The sequence below is a fragment of the Pan paniscus genome, chromosome 1, assembly GCF_029289425.2.
Source record: "Pan paniscus chromosome 1, NHGRI_mPanPan1-v2.0_pri, whole genome shotgun sequence".
In the NCBI taxonomy this organism is placed as follows: Eukaryota; Metazoa; Chordata; class Mammalia; order Primates; family Hominidae; genus Pan; species Pan paniscus.
In genome coordinates this window covers 75,968,030-75,990,177 of record NC_073249.2, presented here as the reverse complement: position 1 = coordinate 75,990,177, position 22,148 = coordinate 75,968,030, and the positions used below count along the sequence as shown (strand labels likewise).

The 22,148-nt window shown below is 36.8% G+C and overlaps 1 protein-coding gene and 1 pseudogene across 2 annotated transcripts in view; both read left to right on the top strand.

The window, feature by feature from the left end:
- The window catches only part of KLHL20 (kelch like family member 20), a 76,972-nt gene that overhangs the window by 20,682 nt on the left and 34,142 nt on the right, over nt 1-22,148 (top strand). For both annotated transcript variants that reach the window (XM_008978322.5, XM_003824673.5), the window contains 4 exons: nt 15,873-16,031; nt 17,320-17,414; nt 20,027-20,142; nt 21,080-21,263. In XM_008978322.5, the coding sequence (XP_008976570.1) occupies nt 15,873-16,031; nt 17,320-17,414; nt 20,027-20,142; nt 21,080-21,263 (554 nt within the window). The remainder of the gene's footprint in view (nt 1-15,872; nt 16,032-17,319; nt 17,415-20,026; nt 20,143-21,079; nt 21,264-22,148) is intronic.
- LOC106633965 (small ribosomal subunit protein eS27-like) lies at nt 5,511-6,031 on the top strand (annotated as a pseudogene).

The following is a 22,148-nucleotide window of genomic DNA, read 5'->3' as shown; positions in this document are numbered from 1 at the left end:
GTTACATCACTTAGAATAATGGTCTCCAACCAACTCCATCCAGATTGCTGCAAATGCCATTCTATCTTTTTTTTTTTTTTTTTTTTTTTTTTTTTGAGATGGAGTCTCACTTGCTCTGTTGCCCACGCTGGAGTGCAACGGGGCTCAATCTCAGCTCACTGCAACTTCTGCCTCCTGGGTTCAAGTGATTCTCCTGCCTCAGCCTCCCAAGTAGCTGGGACTATAGGTACATGCCACCATGTCCAGCTAATTTTTGTATTTTTATTAGAGATGGGGTTTCACCATGTTGGCCAGGCTGGTCTCAAATTCCTGACCTCAAGTGATCTGTGATCTGCTTGCCTTAGCCTACCAAAGTGCTGGGATTACAGGCGTGAGTCACCGTTCCTGGCCAATATATTGTTCCTTTTTATGGCTGAGTAGTATTCTGTGGTATATATACATACCACATTTTCTTTATCCACTCGTTGATTGATGGGCATTTGGGCTGGTTCCGTATTTTTGCAGTTGTGAATTGTGCTGCTATAAACATGCACATGCAAGTGTCTTTTTCATATAATGACTTCTTTTCCTCTGGGCAGTAACCAGTAGTGGGATTGCTGGAACAAATGGTAGATATACTTTTGGTTCTTTAAGAAATCTCCATATACTGTTTTCCATAGTGGTTGCACTAGTCCACATTCCCACCAGCAATGTAAAAGTGTTCCCTTTTCACCACATCCATGCCAACATCTTTTTTTTTTTTTTTTAATTTTGAAACAGAGTCTCACTGTGTTGCCCAGGCTGGAGTGCAGTGGCATGATCTCGGCTCACTGCAACCTCCGCCTCCCGGGTTCAAGCGATTCTCCCACCTCAGCCTCCCGAGTAGCTGGGATTACAGGGATTTGCCACCACACCAAGCTAATTTTTGTATTTTTAGTAGAGATGGGGTTTCACCATGTTGGCCAGGCTGGTCTCAAACTCCTGACCTCAGGTGATCTGCCCGCCTTGGCCTCCCAAAGTGCTGGGATTACAGGCGTGAGCCACCGCACCCAGCCTATGTTTTTATTTTTTAAATTATGGCCATTCTTGCAGGAGTAAAGTGGTATCACATTGTGGTTTTGATTTGCTGATCATTAGTGATGTTGAGCATTTTTTCATATGTTTGTTGGCCATTTGTATATCTTCTTTTGAGAATTGTCTATTGGTCTTTAGCCCACTTTTTGATGGAATTATTTGTTTTTTTCCTTGGTGATTTGTTTGAATTCCTTGTAGATTCTGGATATTAGTCTGTGGTTGGATCCGTAGTTTGCAAACATTCTCTCCCACTCCGTGGGTTGTCTATTTACTCTGCTGATTATTTCTTTTGCTGTGCAGAAGCTTTTTAGTTTAAGTTCCATCTATTTATCTTTGTTTTTGTTGCATTTGCTTTTGGTTCTTGATCATGAACTCTTTGCCTGAACCAATGTCTAGAAGCGTTTCTCCAATGTTATCTTCTAGAATTTTTATGGTTTCATGTCTTAGATTTAAGTCTTTGATCCGTCTTGAGTTGGTTTTTATATAAGGTGAGAGATGAAGATTCAGTTTCATTCTTCTACATATGGCTTGCCAATTATCCCAGTACCGTTTGCTGAATAGGGTGTCCTTTCCCCACATTATGTTTTTGTTTGCTTTGTCAAAGATCAGTTGGCTTTAATTATTTGGCTTTATTTCTGGGTTCTCTATTCTTTCCATTGGTCTATGTACCTATTTTTATGCCAGTACCATGCTGTTTTGGTGACTATAGCCTTGTAAAATAGTTTGAAGTTAGGTAATGTGATGCCTCCAGATTTGCTTAGCCTTCCTTTGGGTATGTGGGCTTATTTTTGGTTCCATATGAATTTTAGGATTGTTTTTTCTAGTTCTGTGAAGAATGATGGTGGTATTTTTATGGGAATTGCATTGAATTTATAGATTCTCTTGGCTGTATAGACATTTTGACAATATTGATTCTACCCATTCATGAGCATGAGATGTGTTTCCATTTGTTTGTGTCATCTATGATTTCTTTCAGCAGTGTTTTGGTAGAGACCTTTCACTTCTGTAGTGAGACATATTCCTAAGTATTTTCTCTTTTTTTTTTTTTTTTGCAGCTATTATAAAAGGGGTTGGGTTCTTCATTTGATTCTCAGCTTGGTTGCTCTTCGTGTATAGCAGTACTACTGGTTTGTGTACATTAATTTTGTACCCTGAAACTTTACTGAATTCATTTACCAGTTCTTGGAGCTTTTTGGATGAGTCTTTAGGGTTTTCTAGGTATACAATCATATTGTCGGCAAACAGCGACAGTTTGACTTTCTCTTTAACAATTTGGATGCTCTTTATTTCATTTGTTTGTTTGTTATAAGAGACGAGGTCTTGCTTTGTCCCCCAGCTTTGACCTCCAGGGCACAAGCGATCCTCCCGCCTCAGCCCCCCCCACGTAGCTGGGACTACAGATGCGCACCATCATGCCTGGCTAATTTTTGTATTTTTCTGTAGAGACACGGTTTTGCCATGTTGCCCAGGCTGGTCTCAAACTCCTGAGCTCAGGCAATCCACCTGCCTCGGCGTCCCAAAGTGTTGGGAGTACAGGCGTGAGCCATTGCACCTGGTCCTGGATGCCCTTTATTTCTTTCTCTTGTGTGATTGCTTTGGCCAGGACTTAAAGTACTATGTTGAATAGAAGTGGTGAAAGTGGGCATCTTTGTCTTGTTCCAGTTCTCAGGGGGAATGCTTTCAACTTTTCCTGTTCAGTATAATATTGGCTGCAGGTTTGTCATAGATGGTTTTTATTACCTTAAGGTATGTCCCTTCTATGCCGATTTTCCTGAGCATTTCAATCATAAATTGATGCTAGATTTTGTCAAATGCTTTTTATGTATCTAATGAAATGATCATATGATTTTTATTTTTAATTCTGTTTATGTGGTATATCACAATTATTGACTTGCATATGTTAAACTATCCCTTCATCCCTGGTATGAAACCCACTTGATCATGGTGGATTATCTTTTTGATATGCTGTTGGATTCAGTTAGCTATTATTTTGTTGAGGATTTTTGCATCTATGTTCATCCGGGATATTGGTCTGTAGTTTTGTTTCTTTGTTATGTTCTTTCCTGGTTTTGGTATTAGGGTGATACTGGCTTCATAGAATGATTTAGGGAGGATTCCCTCTTTCTCTGTCTTTTGGAATAGTGTCCATAGGATTGGTACCAAGTCTTGTTTTTTTTTGGAGATGGAGTCTTGCTCTGTCGACCAGGCTGGAGTACAGTGGCACGATCTCAGCTCACTGCAACCTCCACCTCCTGCGTTCAAGCGATTCTCCTGCCTTAGCCTCCCGAGTATCTGGAACTACAGGCACCCACCACCACACCCAGCTAATTTTTTGTATGTTAGTGGAGATGGGGCTTCACCGTTTTGCCCAGACTGGTCTTGAACTCCTGAGCTCAGGCAATCTGCCACCTCAGCCTCCCAAAGTGCTGGGATTACAGGCACGAGCCATCGCGCCTGGCCCAATTCTTCTTTAAATGTCTGATAGACTTCAGCTGTGAATCCATCTGGTCCTGGACTTTTTTTTTGTTAGCAATTTTTTTTATTGTCATTTCAATCTCACTGTTGTTATTGGTCTGTTCAGAGTTTCTGTTTCTTCCTGGTTTAATTTAGGAGGGTTGTATATTTTCAGGAACTTATCCATCTCCTCCAGGTTTTCTAGTTTGTGCACATAAGGATGTTCATAGTAGCCTTGAGTTATCTTTTGTATTTCTGTGGTATCGGTGGTAATATCTCCCTTTTTTTTTTTTTTTTTTTTTTGAGATGGAGTTTCACACTTGTCGCCCAGGCTGGAGTGCAGTGGTGCAATCTCGGCTCACTGCAACCTCTGCCTCCCGGGTTCAAGCAATTGTTCTGCCTCAGCTGGGATTACAGGCACCTGCCACCACACCCAGCTAATTTTTTGTATTTTTAGTAGAGACAGGGTTTCGCCATGTTGGGCAGGCTAGTCTCGAACTCCTGACCTCAGGTGATCTGCCCACCTTGGCGTCCCAAAGTGTTGGGATTACAGGCGTGAGCCACCACGCCCAGCCCCATTTTGTTTCTAATTGAGCTTATTTGGATCTTCTCTCTTCTTTTCTTGGTTAATCTTGATAATGGTCTGTCCATTTTGTATATCTTTTCAAAGAACCAGCTTTTCTTTCATTTCTCTTCTGTACTGTTTTTTCTGTTTTATTTCATTTAGTTCTGCTCTGATCTTTATCATTTCTTTTTTCTTTTTTTTTTTTTTTTTTAATGATGGAGTCTCGCTCTGTTGCCCAGGCTGGAGTGCAGTGGCGCGATTTCGGCTCACTGCAAGCTCCGCCTTCTGGGTTCACGCCATTCTCCTGCCTCAGCCTCTCCAAGTAGCTGGGACTACAGGCACCTGCCACCACGCCCGGCTAATTTTTTGTATTTTTAGTAAAGATGGGGTTTCACCGTGGTCTTGATCTCCTGACCTCGTGATCCACCGTGCCCGGCCTATCATTTCTTTTCTTCTGCTGGGTTTGGGTTTGGTTTGTTCTTGTTTATCTAGTTCCTTGAGGTTTGACCTTAGATTGTCTATTTGTACTCTTTCAGAATTTTGATGTAGGCATTTAATGCTATGAACTTTCCTCTTAGCACCGCTTTTGCTGTATCCCACAGGTTTTGATAGGTTGTATCACTATTATTGTCAGTTTAAAGAATTATTTAATTTTCATCTTGATCTCATTGTTGACCCAAAGATCATTTCAGGAGCAGATTATTTAATTTCCATGTATTTGCGTGGTTTTGAGATTCCTTCTGGAGTTGATTTCTCCCCGCCGAGAAAGCAGGCAGGACTTTCAGGCCTTGCCCCTCCCTGCCTGCCGTGGCTTTGGCTTCCGTGTCGTATCTGCACTTCTCATTTGCCCCCCCGGATTCTGCCCAGGAAAATTTGCACTCAGTCAAATTATTACACAGTTTACCTGGAAATCTCCTTCTTTCTATGGCCCTTCCCCAGTTCCACTGGCTGTTCTCCCCAAGGACCCCTGTGAGATAAAGTCAGAAATGGCTTCCCTAGGGACCAGGACTGCCTACAGGGCTTTTCCTACTGTTGCTTCTACTTTTATATGTCAGTAAATTCACTTCAGCTGTAGGTAAGATTATATCCTTCTCCCATAATCTGGATTTTCAGGTTCACCAGTGAGGATGTGTGTTCAGAGGTGGGCTTTGCCCTTCTCATACTTTTGGGCACTCACAGTTTTTTGGCTTTCAGATTTTGCAGCTGCAAGCCACTTCTATCAAAGGATCTGTGAATTATTTTCAGTTTTCCTGGTATGTTCCTGTGGTGGTTCTTGGAGTAAAAGTTCACAGTGTGAATCTCCACACACTGTTCTGTCTGTCCAATTGGGGGCTGCAAGTTAGTCCTGCCTCCTATCTGCCATTTTTTACATATTTTCTATTTTATACTTTAATACCACCCTTCTGTCCACCAGGATAACCTCCAATGGATCAAACGTTTAAACATACAAAATAAAACCATGAAAATATTACACAATGATATGGAGCAATTTCTTTATAATCTTGAAGTGAAAAAGGTCTTTCTAATTGACTAACCCAGAAAAGACAGAAGATAAAATTGATAGATTTGACTACATACAATTCAAAATTTTCTGCATGGTAAAACAAAGCAAAACAAAAATTACAAGACAAAAGTCAAAGCCAAGCTGGGGAAAAATATCTGTAAATCGTCCTTTCTGGTGGTGATGACCTTCCCACAAGAACATGCCTCTTGCAAAGGATCTCCTTCATCCCTCTCCAGAAGAGGAGAAGAGGAAACACAAGAAGAAATGCCTGGTTCAGAGCCCCAATTCCTACTTCATGGATGTGGAATGCCCAGGATGCTATAAAATCACCATGGTCTTTAGCCACGCACAAACTGTAGTTTTGTGTGTTGGCTGCTCCACTGTCCTCTGCCAGCCTACAGGAGGAAAAGCAAGGCTTACAAGAAGGATGTTCCTTCAGATGAAAGCAGCACTAAAAGCACTCTGAATCAAGATAAGTGGGAAACCATCTCGATAAACACATTTTGGATAAAAAAAAAATTGTAACTTGTATCATAGACGACATTAATCTCCTTATGTCAAGAGCTTCTGTTGGTCAATAACACAAACCGATGACCTAACAGAAAAATGGGCCATAAACAGAAAAGAAATTCAGATTCCCCTTAAACATATGAAATCTGCTTGTTTAAAATAACTAAAACACAAAACTACATCAAAGTAACATTTTTTGTCTATCAGATTACAAATATCCAGAAGTTTTGTACACTCTGTTGGCAAGGCTGTGGGAAATAAGATCATTGCTAGTGTGAGTATAAATTAGTACAACCCTTTTGAAAGGAACTAGGGCGGTATCTGTCAAAGTTACACACTTTTTACACACACTATTTTGACTCAGCTTCCTACCTCTGGAAATTTGTACTACAGGTGTACTGGAGAATGGAACAGTTTGGCACCATAAACAAGGTCAACAAATCAATACCAATGAGATCATCTGAGAAAGGGAGAGAGAAGAAAAAAGCCCTAAAATTTTTCCAATATTGAGGGATAAGTGACTGGCAATGGTAACGGAATATTTAGAGAGGATAGAAGAAAAGAGCAAGCATGGGTTGTGAGATGCAAAGGAAGAGATTATTTTAAGAAGGATATATACGTATATATACGTGCAGATATATACACATACGTGTATATACATACACGTATATACACGTATGTGTATATATCTGCATATATCGTATGTATATGTGAATATATACATATGTACACATGTATGTATATACATGTGTATATATGTAAATATGTATATATACACATATATTTCAGCATATATATATGCTGAAGTAAAAGTTATTAATAGTATTAGGTCCATTGGCCTTAAGAAACATTAAAACATTATAAACATTTTGGTACTACAGAAGAATCTACGCAGGATGCAATCCAGACACCATAAAAAGATTAGTTTGATTGCATAAAAGTTAAAATTTTTTGTTCTTTCCAACATAAAAAGCATCATGAACTAAAAAATCGATGTCAAACTCAGAAAATCTATTTGGAACATACATGACAGAAAAATGGTAATTCCCATGAGCTCATCCAAATTTAATCAGAAAAAAAACCATGAAAAATACAATGGAAAAATAAGCATAGGGTATAATAAGGAATGTGTAAAAAAAAAAAAAAAAGGTGGTCAAAACATGAAAGGATGCTCAACCTCACCTATAATTAAAGAAACATATTTCAAAACAAAATACCACTTTTTCAGCCTTATATTGGAAAAATACTATTTAAACTTTATTTGAAAAATATTCAAATTTATAGGAAATCACAGGAATAAGACAAAACTTTTATGTACGCTTTGTCCAGATTCACCAGTTGTTAACATTTTGCCTCATTTACCTTGTCATTCTTTCCTTGCTCTATGAATATTTTTATCTGGGTAATTGGAGAGTATATTGCCAATATCATATTCCTTTACTCCTGAATTCTCCTATACTCCTTTTATATTCCTTTACTCCTTTACTTTCATATTCCTTTATTCCTGAACACTTACTATGATGGTTGCAAAGTGGTGATTTTTTAAAAAAAAACCTCCATTTTCTGTCTACATTCTGCTATAAGAAAGAATTTTTCTTAACCCGTATTCATTGATTAGCACTGTGGACTCATGGCTTATTCTATTCAGTAGATTATTGTCCTTTGTTGCTATTTATTATTTTGATGCATGGTAGGTTCTGGTTTATCCGTCTTGTGTTTCCTTTTGGAAAATTAAATACATGTATGTTTTCCTATTTCTATGTCTTTCTTGCATGCTATATATTTTGTTGCACCTTGCCTTTTAATATTTTCTGGAATTCATTCCATATTAGTTGTTTTAGATGGTCCTTGTTTTTCATAGCTGCATTGTACTCCCTGTGTGGATGTACCACTGTTGGTTCAATCAGTCTCCAATGTTTGAGCATTTAGGTAGCTTTAAATATTTTGCCATCACAAATAATGTTGCAATGAATAACATCTTATATGAACATGTCAATATTGTTGGAAGTTTATCTTTAGAATAAATTCCTAGAAATAGGATTGCAAGGCCTAAGTTTAACTTCATTCAAGTATCACCAATTTCTCTTCCATGGGGATTGAATCATTCTAACCAGTAATATATGAGGATAAATGTTTGTCCACAGCCTCACCAACAGATTGTATTGCCAGCCTTTGGAATTTTTGCTAATTTAACAGATAAGAAGGGAATTCCAGTATCATTTTAATGTATACTTCTCTGAAAATAACTAAAGTTGAACATCTTTACTATTTTTAAGGGCCATATGTATAATTTTTGTGAATTGTGTTTTAATGTATTTTGCCCATTTTGCTATTAAGATTTTTGGTTTTTTCTTCAATTTTTTAAAGTTCTCTATATATTAACAGTGTTAGCCTTTTATCCATGATACATGTAACAAATATTTTTTTCCAGTTTGCATTTGTCTTTCAAGTTTGCTTATTGTATTTTTGATCATACAAAAGTTTTTGGTTTTTTTTAAAGTCAAATGTATCAGTCTTTTCTTTTATGGTATCTGGATTTTGAGTCAGAGTTTGAAAGGTGTCCCCAAACCCAGGTTACAGAGAAATTTACACATATTTTTTCTAGCATGTAAATGGTCTTAGTTTATCTTTGTGTATGGTGTGAAATATGGACCTAATTTTATCTTTTTCCAAATGGCCATCTAGTCTAAATACCGTTTATTTAAAAGCCTTTCTTTGCCCCACTGATTTCAGATAGCATCTTTATTATACACTAAATTTCTGTATGTACTTGGTTTTGGACCTTCCATTCTAGGCCATATACCAGTATGATACTGTTTTCTATTTATTATGGCTTAATTACTAAAGTTTTATAATGAATTTTAGTATGTATGCGGTAGGACTAGTAAACCCCTCCCCATCATGTAACTCTTTGGTTTTCATTGTTTTCCAAGCTTTCTTGCTATTTATTTTTCCAGATGAACTTTAATGTCACCTTATCTAGTTCCAATAAAATAACTTGTTGGCATATTTATTGGGATCATATTAATTTATAAGTAAACTTAAGAACAGTCATTTTATGATGTTGAGTTGTCCTGTCCAATAACAAGATTTTATTTCTTCAATTGTATTTTTGTATCTCTTGGGAACGTTTTATGGTTTTATTCATCTAACTTTTATACATTTCTTTTTTCTTTTCTTTTTTTTTTTTTTTTTTTTGTTTTTTTTGAGACGGAGTCTGGCTGTGTCACCCAGGGTGGAGTGCAATGACGTGACCTCCACTCACTGCAACCTCCGTTCAAGCAATTCTCCTGCCTCAGCTTCCCGGGAAGCTGAGATTACAGGTGTGCACCACCAGGCCTGGCTAATTTTTGTATTTTTAGTAGAGACAAGGTTTCACCATGTTGGCCAGGCTGGTCTCGAATGCCTGACCTCAAATGATCCGCCCTCCTTGGCCTCCCAAAGTGCTGAGATTACAGGTGTGAGCCACCCCACCCAGCCTACATTTCCTTTTAAATTCACTTCTTAGTATTTTTTGTTGCTATCAAAAATAGGTTTTTCTCCTCCATTATATCTTCTCACTGGTGATCATTAATGTATATGAAAGCTGCCTCACTGAATTTTTTAATTATTTGTGTTACATTTACCATTGGTTCTTTAGAGTTTTTTTGGAATCCTATTATATCACCTGCATATCAGTAGTTTTATTTCTTCCTTTCCAATTGTTCATGCTTCTAATTGTTTTCTTTTGTCTAGTTGCTTGATAACTCTAGTAAAATGTTAAATAGTAATGGAAATATTGTACATACTTATTTGTTTCTGACATTAGTAGGAATGCCTCTGGTGTTTTCCCATTAAGTAATATACTGGCTTTAGGATTGAGGTATAGATATTTTATCATGTTTAGAAAGTATTTGCTTGAACCCAGGAGGCGGAGGTTGCAGTGAGCTGAGACTGCGCCACTGCACTCCAGCCTGGGCAACAGAGTGAGACTTTGTCTCCAAAAAAAAAAAAGTATTCATGTCCAACAATTCCTATTCTCTTGAATACTTTTTATTAGGAGCAGTGTTGAATTTTGTCAAAGACTTTTTCAGTTTTTATGGAGATAATCATATGAACTTTCTCCTTAAACCCATTAATGTAACTTACATTAATGGAATCCTACAAGTGAAACATCTTTGAATTATTGGCATACACCTTTTGATTGTGGTGGTGTTAGAATCTATTTGCTAATATTCAGTATTTTTACATCAATATTCATAAATGATATTAGTCTTTAATTTCCTTGTACTGTCTTTGTCAAGTTAAGTATAAATATTATACTTCATGAAAATGAGTTGGAAGTTTTCTTCATATTCTGTGCTCTGAAACAATAAATATACTATGCAGACTATGGTCTGTAAAAGTTTGATAGAATTTCCCTCTGAAATCATCTAGGCTTCGTGCTTTTTTGTAAAGTAATTTATTGTTAAGTTTTTCTGTTTCTTCTATGAAATTTTCTTTCTTTTCAGGCATCGATTTGGGTAAACTGTATTTCCCTAGAAAATTACCAATTTCATCTAGGTTTTCAAATTTATCTGTATAGAGGTATACAAAGTAATCTCTTTAATTTTTAAATTTCTGTAGCAGTGGTTATTTACCCTTAATACTTTGATTTTGTGTGTGTTTTTAATGTTTCTTTCCTGAATAAGTTAACTAATAATCCATTTTAACTTTTTTCAAACAAAGAGGATTTTTTACTTATTAATTAGATCTACCTTTTTGCTTGATTGTATTTCATTCTGGTTTTACCTTTATTATCTTCTTGCTTGTACTTTCTTTTGGCTTATTCTTTTTCTAGCTGTTTGAGTTGAGACTTAATTTATTTTCATTCTTTTGTATTAACTACTATAAGTATTTAAAGCTATTCTTCTCGGATCACTAGTTTTAATATATTTAATTGATTCTAGTCTTTAGTGCTTCATTATCATTGTTTTATAGAAATTCTGTTTATATTTCTGTAACTCAAAAGCTATTAATAATTTTTTTTAATTTCTAGATGGAAGGGTTTTTTGTGTTTTTTAATTTCATTTTTAATTGCTAGTTTTAGTGCACTTTGATCAGTGTTTGCAGTAATTCTACTCTATGAAATTTGCTTTCTTGGTAACCTAATATATGATCAATTTTTCTATTTTATGTGTGCTTGAGAAAAATGTGTATTTTCTAGTTTCTGTTCTCATAATATAGTATTTGATATGTATGCATAAGATATACCTTATTGATTATGTCGCTTGGCTCTTCTATATTCCTTTTTTGTCCTTGGACCTGTGTGTTAAAGTCTCTTATTATCAGTGTGTTATTTCTCTTTATATCATCTATAGGTAGTTACTGTGTTGCCTTATGCATAATCATAACTTTATGTCTTGATGATAAATTGTGACTTTGAGCTTTGTAAAGTGTTCTCCCTTGTCAGATTTAATTCATTTGTTGTCTAAGTTCTAGTTTGTCTGATATCTGGATTTCAACTCGTTTTCTTATTGTTTCCATTTGACTGTATATATTTGTTCTTCCCATTACTTTTAGCCTGTTCAAAATATGATGTTTTAAGTAATTTTCTTGAATTAGTGTGGAACTGAGTTTTGCTTTATGAGAGGATTTGAAATCCTTTCCTTTAAATAGGCAATTTAAGCCCATTTGCATTTATTGCTCTGACTGATATGTTTGTTTTCAACTCTATCATATTTTTATAAATAGTACCTGATTCAGTTATATTTACTGTATTTCTTTTTCTATGTGGAATCTTCTTTGCTTTTTATTTTAATTTCTTTTGGTATATAGGAAAGTTTGTATTTTTGTTCCACTGGTTACTTTTACAAACTAGAAAAAGAAGAGCAAATTAAACCCACAGTAGAAGGAAGAAAATAATAAAGATTAGAATAAAAACCAAGAGCTCTTTAAAAAAAAAAAATGATGAAACTCCATCTCCATACTGATCAAGAAAAAAAGGAAAGAAGACACAAGTTACCAGTAACAGGAATGAAAGAGAAGATATCACTACAAATTCTTTATACATAAGAAGGATGATGAGGAAATATTATGAACAACATTTTACCTATAAATTCACTGAGATGAAATAGGCAAATTCTCTGAAGAAAACACAAATTACAAAAACTAAGAAGAAACAGAAAAACAGAATAACCCTATATCTATGAAATAAATTGAATTAATAATTTAAAAACCTTCTCACAAAGAAAATGCCAGTCCCAGATGGTGAATTTATCAAACATGTAAAGAAGAAATAACACTAATCCTATGCAAAGTCTTTCAGAAAAGGAGAATGAAGTTACCAACTCATTTTATAAGGCCAGAATTGCCCTGATTGAAACCACAGACACTAAAAGAAAACTACAGATCAGTATCTCTCATGATCTTAGATACAAAAATTCTTAACTATTAGTAAATTAATTCCAACAAAGTATAAAAGGGGAAATACTATGGCTTAAGTGTGGTTTATATTATTAATTAATGTTGATAGAATCATTATTTTATACTCACATTTAATTTCTCATTGAAAATAATCTAACTTCTTTAGATGCCTTCATAACAGACTTGTCTCTTCATTTCTTCCCACTGTTTTCAAATACCAAATCCACTTTCCAAAAATAAAGATTTGCCATCACTGAGGAGCTCCAAAACAATATGCTAAAGGCTTTGGACCCCACTGGGTGCAGCACACCAACATGGCATGTGTATACATATGTAACTAACCTGCACATTGTGCACATGTACCCTAAAACTTAAAGTGTAATTTAAAAAATCAGAAAAAAAAAAAGAATTCTCAGCTTCAGAACGTTCTTGGATTATGGTAATATTCTGTATCTTGATTGTGGTCATGTTTACATGAGTATATAATTTATCAGAACTCATTGAGCTATACACTTAAAATTTTTTTTTAATGTCTTGCTCTAACTATAAGTTGCGTTTCAGATCTAAGGTATTCACAAATATCTGAAGAATATTCTTGATAGTAGAGAAAGTTCTGAAATCCCTTCTAGTTCTAATCCTTCCTCCAAAGTGAACCTGATACATACCATATTGAAATCCCAGTAAGGAAATCTTACCCTTGTTTATCGGACTAGCATGGCTCCATGTAGGTGCAAAAGAAGTCATTTGGAGCTTAACATTTGTGACTCATTTAAATTATTTTTGAACTAATCAAATCTGTATTTAATTTTCTCCTACTTCATTAGACCTAGCTTAATTCATACAGTGTTACTCTGCTCATAAACATACATTTTTAAATTGTCTAAACTCAACAACTAAGTTCACCATATACTTGTTAGAACAATTCCAGATGACTTTGCTTAGTCATTCATGTTTGTTTTCAGCTTTATTCATTCTTCAAATAGCATCTACATTCATCTGAAGAAACTAAAAGTAAACTGATTACCATAATCGTGTGGGGCTTAGAGTTCAGATCGCCTCTAAACTCTTATTTAAGAGTAGATATTGTGAAGCATTATTTTCTTAACTTGGTTATTTGATTCAAGGATAGACTTTAGTGCTAGATCTGCCCAAATGGTATATCATTAATATCATTTTACTGGTGGGGGAACAGGAGAGGTAGCATTTTAGCCAGGCATGTCTATCAAAAGTATTATTTTTACTCTCTGCTCTTAGTGCCAAATATTTTCTCACCCAAATTTTCATATCTTCGTGTCATCTTGCATTTCCATTAAATGAGTTAACACCTTAGTAGATTATTCATAAACTTCAAACTTGGTGATCATTGATATTTATATAACATTTGGTTTATACTCTGATGAAATATAAAAAAAATGTTTAGGCACTTCACAAAGATACACAATACCATACTTAAGTGAAGAAATCACAGAGAAAAATAAGAGGAAGGCAAGATGCAGTCATGACTAAACTTTTGCATGCTGTGAAGACCAATACACTTACTAGAGCTAAGCCCCAAATTTAGCGCTGGACTTTATAGTCCCTCAACACAAGGTTAACAGATAAAATACAGGGCACCCAATTAAATTTAAATTCCAGATAAACAAGTAATTTATAGTATAAGTATGTCTTGTATTTTTGCTTGCCAAACTAAGCCGCCCTACCACAGAGAAAAAAATGCAACCATTCTAATTACTAAATTACCTAAGCAACCTCAGCTAAAATTTAAAGGGTAACTATTTAATTTCCTGAACCTCAGAAAGTCTCTCACTCAGATGGTTTGCAGACTTATGCCATAAAAATTGAAGCATTCATTATTATTTCTGCTATAAATATAACTGGCCTTATGGCCCTTTACTGTTTTGAGATTTGTATTTTTTCCTAATGCACTCGAGAATATTTATTTATTTATTTATTTTCTTGGTGATATGGCCTCACCTGTCTCTCAGGCCAGAGTGCTGTGATGGTGGTACACCTACGGCGTACTGCAGCCTTGACCTCCTGGGCTCAAGTGATCCATTCACCTCAGCCACTGGAGTAGAAGGGACTACAGGCACGCACCACCATGTCCGGCTAATTTTTCTTTTTCTTTTTTTTTTTTTTTTTGAGACGGAGCCTCACTCTGTTGCCCAGGCTGAAGTGAAATGGCGCAATCTTGGCTTACTGCAACCTCTGTCTCCCGCGTTCAAGTGATTCTCCTGCCTCAGGGTTTCACCATGTTGGCCAGGCTAGTCTCAAACTCCTGACCTCAAGTGATCCGCCTGCCTCAGCCTCCTAAAGTGCTGGGGTTACAGGCATGAGCCACCACACCAAGCCTTAGCTAATTTTTTTATTTTTTATTTTTGTAGAAATAAGTTCTCACTATGTTGCCCAGGCTGGTCTCGAATTCCTGAGCTCAAATAGTTCTCCTGCCTCAGCCTCCCAAATTGTTAGGATTACAGGCATGAGCCACCACACTTGGCTAAGGAAAACATTCTTAATAAAATATTTAAATTATTTTTATGACCTATTGCATATTCTGCTAAATATTCTGACTTTTTGATGAGCATGAATATAACCCTGTCCCAAGATAATCCATCAACTTCATTAGAGGTACTGCCTGCACTAATAGACATCACATGTAGTACAGTCTCGTGAGTAATAATATAACAAACCACGTGAAGGGTAGCAGTGACTGTTTCTTTCCTCTGCGTTGCACCCTGTCCCTTTTACTCTACATTCTGACGAATGGAATTACAAGGCCTTGGAATAGGTGGCTGGCCTGTACAACAAGGTAATATCCTTGTTGCCGTTTCATCTCCATTCTGACAGTTGCCTAGCCTTGGGTAAAGATAAATTATTGGTGTTTGTAGATTCTCACTAGCATATATATTAGAGAGTTTGGTTGTCAGAGTTTTTTCACTGGTCTAATACTCTCCTCATTATATTCATTCTTGTTTACAGAATTGCTGACACTCTTATTCTTTTTTGAAACTGACCCCTTGGTTTTTCTGCCCTAGACACTGCCTATTCAGCAACTAATCTTCTGCAAGCTTTTTCTGACTTTTTATATGCCTCATATATCTGGAGTTATAGTTTGATATAGTTAATTTGTCTTATTTTGAATATAAATTTTTATTTTGATCTTTTATTTTTTAAGTCATTTTTCTTAAATTGCTTGACTCACAAATGATTATTTTTACTAAATTTTAATGGTGTCTTCTGTACCTTCCTTTGTTCTCTTTTCAAATTTTTCCTTTCCTCTGGTATCGTTTGAAACTTCAGCGCATTGTAGAATACGGCTTTGTCCCATAACCCTGAAGAAAAACACTGAGACAATAAATGTGATCACAGGATTTTTTTTTCTTCTTACCTAACTTTGAACAGGTAATGGAGAGTGAAGAGTTCATGTTGCTTCCAGCCAATCAACTCATTGATATAATATCCAGTGATGAGCTAAACGTTCGCAGTGAAGAACAAGTGTTCAATGCAGTGATGGCCTGGGTCAAATACAGTATTCAGGAAAGACGTCCTCAATTACCCCAGGTAATGATAGAAATTCTTCTCTAAGAAACTGCTGGCTGGGCATGGTGGCTCATGACTGTAATCCCAGCACTTTGGGAGGCCAAGGCAGGTGGATCACAAGGTCAAGAGATCGAGACCATCCTGGCCAACATGGTGAAACCCTGTCTCTACTAAAAATACAAAAATTAGCTAGGCATTGTGGCGGGCGCCTGTAGTCCCAGCTACTTGGGAGCGTGAGGCAGGAGAATCACTTGAAACCAGGAGGCGAAGATTGCAGTGAGCCGAGATCGTGCCACTGTACTCCAGCCTGGCGACAGAGCGAGACTCCGTCTCAAAAAAAAAAAAAACTGCTTAGTACTAGATGAGATAATACGTATTTGTCTTGCAAACATAAAACAGTTATCACTCCACATTCGTCTGTAAGAAAGTCCATCTGTTTCCAAATAATCAAGGAAATAAGTATTTAGAAGCATTTTGGTTGCTTATTAATGTGGGCTTTTTGCTCCTTTGCTTTCCCCGTATTTTGGATCAATTCTACTTTTGAATGATAGCACAATTCAAAACTTAAATTGTATAAAATTAACAAAAGAAAGCAAGGATGCTTCTTTTCCTATAGCTTGGAAATCCTACCAGTTTTCCTTCAATATGACTTGGAAATACTACCACACTTTCAAGAGTAAAGACATGATGCATCAGTCATCACTGAGTGATCAGTAGTTCACTTAAGACCCATTCTTGTTATTGTGATTATAGTCTTTAGCAATTCAACAAGATATTCTTCTGGATTGTGAATTAATTTGAGTCCAGCTATAGAAGAGCTTATAATGTCTTGCTGAACGTTTTTAGTAGTTATGCCTTCCTTCCTTCCTTATTTATGGTATTCAGTGAGATCCCAAAACAATTGGAAGCACAGTAGGGTACCATGGGTCATGTATTCTCTTAAATAGCTTATAGATGAGAGCTCATGCCTTTAATAGTGTTTATTGGCTGGGTGCAGTGGTACAAGCCCATAATCCCAGCACTTGGGAGGATAAGGCAGGCAGATCGCTTGAGCTCAGGTGTTTGAGACCAGCCTGGGCAGCATGGTGATTCCCCGTTTCTACAAAAAAAAAAATACAAAAATTTGTTGGGCATGGTGGCATGCACTTGTAGTTGCAGCTACTCTGGGCTGAGGTAGGCACATCACTTGAGCCCAGGAGATTGAGGCTGCAGTGACCTACGATCATGCCACTGTACTCCAGCCTAGGCAACAGAGTAAGACCTATCTCAAAATTAATTAATTAAAATAATGGTGTTTATTTTCTCATAGGTGCTGCAGCATGTTCGTTTGCCTTTGCTTAGTCCCAAGTTCCTGGTCGGCACAGTAGGCTCTGATCCCCTCATCAAAAGTGATGAAGAATGCAGGTATGAGTGACCCTGGATGGGAAAAATCAACAACTAAGCATTCCTATTTTTTCCTAATTTCCTTATTTGTATTGCTTCTTAAATATTGTATTTTGCAGAGCTGAAACCAGGGCATTAATTTAACAAGGTTTTCTTCTGGGCTAGAGTCAAGAGGAGGAAAAGAAGAAGAGAGAACTGAACTTCCAGTGTTTCATTCCATTAGGTTTTTATGTGTGGTGCTTACTGGTGTAGAAGTGGCAATAAAAAGGTAGATTTCCAAGATTTTAATGCAGGCTTGAATTTAAAGAGTCAATTATCTGCTAATATTTTTTTTTCCTTAAGATAATTAAATAATGCTGTTGACTCTGTCAATGAACATTTTTTCCTTCCATCACATATGTCTGGTTGGGGAATAGAATCAGCCTTGCTTTCTAAATTGTGGACAGAGTTGAAGATCTGCCACTTTCTAAAACAGCTGTAGAAAGATTTTCACTAAAACTAGGTGAAGCAGTTTCCAGAGGTTTTTTGACGAAAGAAACTCTTAACTACTTTTACAAAGCGGGGGAAAAAAGCAACCTATTTTACTAGGCTGTCTCTAAAGTATATACAAAATGTAATAAATTACATTCCCAATTTGACAGATTGTAAGATTTAGGTTCAAATCTGAAATCATCTGGGATTTTTAACCATTTTTCCCCAGCATGTCCCAAATATAAAAGTGAAAGAGAAAATCCATACTCAGAACTTTGTAAACTACACTGACCTTTGGACCTCCCTTGGTGATTAAAGACATTTAGAATGATCCCTGATTCTAGAATGGTGGTAGGACATGTAGATTCACTTGCATTTCTTCTATAAACTAAAGCCTGTTCTTTTAACAGGAGAGGCTGGAGGGGATTTTAGATGTTTCTATTTTATTTTATTGTATCTTTTTTATATTAATCATTCTTCATTTTTCCGTTTACCATAGACTAGAGTTAAACTAGATTTTTGTATTCTATATTTAAAACACAGACAGGCCGGGCGCAGTGGCTCACGCCTGTAATCCCAGCACTTTGGGAGGCTGAGGTGGGTGTATCACCTGAGGTCAGGAGTTCGAGACCAGCCTCAACATGGAGAAACTGCATCTGTACTAAAAATACAAAAATTAGCTGGACATGGTGGTGCATGCCTGTAATCCCAGCTACTCAGGAGGCTGAGGCAGGAGAATTGCTTGAACCTGGGAGGTGGAGGTTGCGGTGAGCCAAGATCACGCCATTGCACTCCAGCCTGGGCAACAAAAGTGAAACTCAGTCTCAAAAAAAAAAAAAAAAAAACACACACACAGACAAATGGCAATTAATTCTCCTAAATATTTGCGGTAGCAAAAAGGAAAACCATGTACATTATACATGCTGAAATCTGAAGAAATAATACATAGATGCCCTCCTCCATTAAAAGTAAATCAGATTGTATTGTACTGATTCTGATGCAGAAAGTAAAAGTACTTATGAAGTCACATTTAAAAGAAGACCCTTCCTGATATCCTAACTTCTTTTTGCTGCAGTTTCTTCCTCTATAAAGTGAGGATGATAATAGTGCCTATTCCATAAGGCTGTTGTGAAGATTAAATGAGTTTATATCTATTAAGCACTTAAAACCAGGACTAGCACATAGCTGTAAGTGTTGTTACTACCATTAATTTTGTGTTGGTTTGCTCAATATTATAGCTCTATAGTATTATTTGTAGGAACCCTCAAATGACCTAACAAGCTATTAGGAGATCAAAGTCTTTGTCTTTTTTTTTTTGAGACGGAATCTCGCTCTGTTGCCAGGCTGGAGTGCAGTGGTGCAATCTCGACTCACTGCAACCTCTGCCTCCCAAGTTCAACCGATTCTCCTGCCTCAGCCTCCTGAGTAGCTGGGACTACAGGCGCGTACCATCACACCTGGCTACTTTTTGTATTTTTAGTAGAGACGGGGTTTCACCATATTGGCCAGGATGGTCTCGATCTCTTGACCTCATGATCCACCGCCCCTCAGCCTCCCAAAGTGCTGGGATTACAGGCGTGAGCCACTGCAAAGTCATTACATGTGTAATTACTAGACTCTTCTCTTAAAGTGTCTTAACAAGACAGGAAATTTGTCTCGGTAGACTTGTTGAGAGTAAACCATTCATATGTTACCAGATAGCAAATTTGTGGCAGTACAGTGTTTCTTTTCAGCAATCCGATTTTTGACCCAGTTTTATTACTTTAATCTAGCAAATAACTATTGCCCTGGCTGATGGGCTACCTTGCTAATATCTTGCAGAATCTAATAAAATTTATTAAAAAGTAGTAACTCTGCAGTGTGGTAATCAAATTGTAATTTTTACTTTTCTATAAGTTATTGTTGGCTGTAAGCATGTTGAGCTTTAGGCTAAATTTGCAGTGAGACATGAGTCATGATGGAAATACCAATCAATTCACAACTCAGTTTGACTGGCATTATTGCTTTCATGTTTGTGCCAATTTTAATATTGGCTGGCATTCATGATTTGGTTTGATTTATGCTTGCTTCCCTTTGCCAACCTATATATTCCTAAACTACATTGGGACTTAACTAACAATGTAATTTAGATATTTGGAATAAAGGCAGAATTTTTTCTACAGAGACTTGGTAGATGAGGCTAAAAACTACCTCCTATTGCCGCAAGAACGACCACTAATGCAAGGACCAAGGACGAGACCACGGAAACCTATCCGATGTGGGGAAGTACTCTTTGCAGGTTTGGATCTTAATATACTGTTAGTAAATTGAGTATTTTCCCAGGTGAGAAATTGTCATTTGAAAAATCCTTTGGACAATTATGATATTTACTGTCATAAGACACAAATAATAAGTCAGCATATAGCTTGACTCATAACCCATGATTCCACACTGATATACTCCAAAAGAGTGCTCTATTCTTTTTTCTCATTCAACACCTTTAATATCTATTTTTATATAAATCCAAAAATGTTGGCTGGTCACAGTGGCTCATGCCTATACAGCTTTCTGGAGGCCAGGCGTTTGAGACCAGCCTGGGCAATATAGGGAGGCCCCATCTTTACAAAAAATAAGAAAAACAATTGGCTGAGTGTGGTAGTGCATGTCTGTAGTCCCAGCTACTTGGGAGGCTGAGACAGGAGGATGGCTTGAGCCTAGGAGGTCAAGGCTGCAGTGAGCTGTGATTGCACCACTGTACTCCAGCCTGGGGAACAGAACAAGATCCTGTCTCAAAAAATAAAAAATAAAAATGTCGTGCAGTAGATGTTTTGTTGAAATGAGTCACATGCATTAATTTATATATCAATGTGCAGCTCATCCCATAATCACATGGAATTGTGAAAAAACATTAAACAATTATAATTTATTTCTTCATTCTATGCATATCCATCTATAATTTCTCCATTCTATCCATATATACATATTATCTCATAATCCTATGTGAATTGGTATCATTGCCTTCCTTTGTAAAATAGGCGTAATACTAACTTATTTACAGAATTAATTAAAGATTATAGCAATCCCAGTGGAATGAGTTGAAGTCATAACTTGCATTTTGACCTACTACTAGAGACATTTGGTGAGTCTAAGCATTAGGTCACAGTGAAGTTAGTAGTGAGTGTTACATTTTATGCTTCAGGATAGGATTCTCTTGACCATTTCTGTTACTTCCCCAGTTGGTGGTTGGTGCAGTGGAGATGCCATTTCCAGTGTTGAACGATATGATCCACAGACCAATGAATGGAGAATGGTGGCTTCAATGAGCAAAAGGAGATGCGGAGTTGGGGTCAGTGTTCTTGATGATCTGTTATATGCAGTAGGAGGCCATGATGGATCCTCTTATCTCAATAGTGTTGAAAGGTGAGTAAGGTCAATCTGTAATTTTCTCTCTACTATTCATATAGTTTTATTTGAGATGTTAATTAGGAAACAAATTGATTTAATGCTTTAGTATTGCATCTGTGGCACTAGTTGGCAACCTAAACAAGTTAGTATGATACACAAATTCTTTATGATCTGGTCTCTGCCTATTTTTCTAGTCTGTCTCCCATGACACACTACCACTCCCTAAGCATGCTACTACAGACACATCAAATTGCCTGCAGTTCCTTGGACATGCTGCACGTCCATTCCAAGTCATACCTCTCTCCTTACATATATGCATGCTGTTCTTTTTTCCCTGGGATACTTCTGCCACTTTAAGACTTACATTTCCTTTGGCCAGGTGCAGTGGCTCATGCCTGTAATCCCAGCTACTCGGGAGGCTGAGGCAGGAGAATGGCCAGAACCTGGGAGGCAGAGTTTGCAGTGAGCCGAGATCACGCCACTGCACTCCAGCCTAGGCAAAAGAGTGAGACTCCTTCTCAAAAAAAAAGAAAAGAAAAAAAAGACTTACATTTTCTTCAAGACACAAATGTTACTTAATACATACAACTTTCTATGATACCATACAGATGAGTTAGTTACTAGTTACTTGTTCCTTTGCCCTTCCATAAGTATTTTGAACATGTTTGTACATATCCATCACATTGTACTATACGTGTTGAAATGTGTTTCACCATAATATCTATCGCAGTGACTGGGCACATTGGGAATCTCTAGTAACTGATGTTTCATTAGCTTCTTGCTCTCAAGAAGCTGTGTTGATTAACAATGACTCTTTGTTTCCATAACACATCTATGAAACGCTGCCGCATATCAAGTTCTAAAGATATAGATTGTGCAGCTGGGGAAAAATCTTAAAAA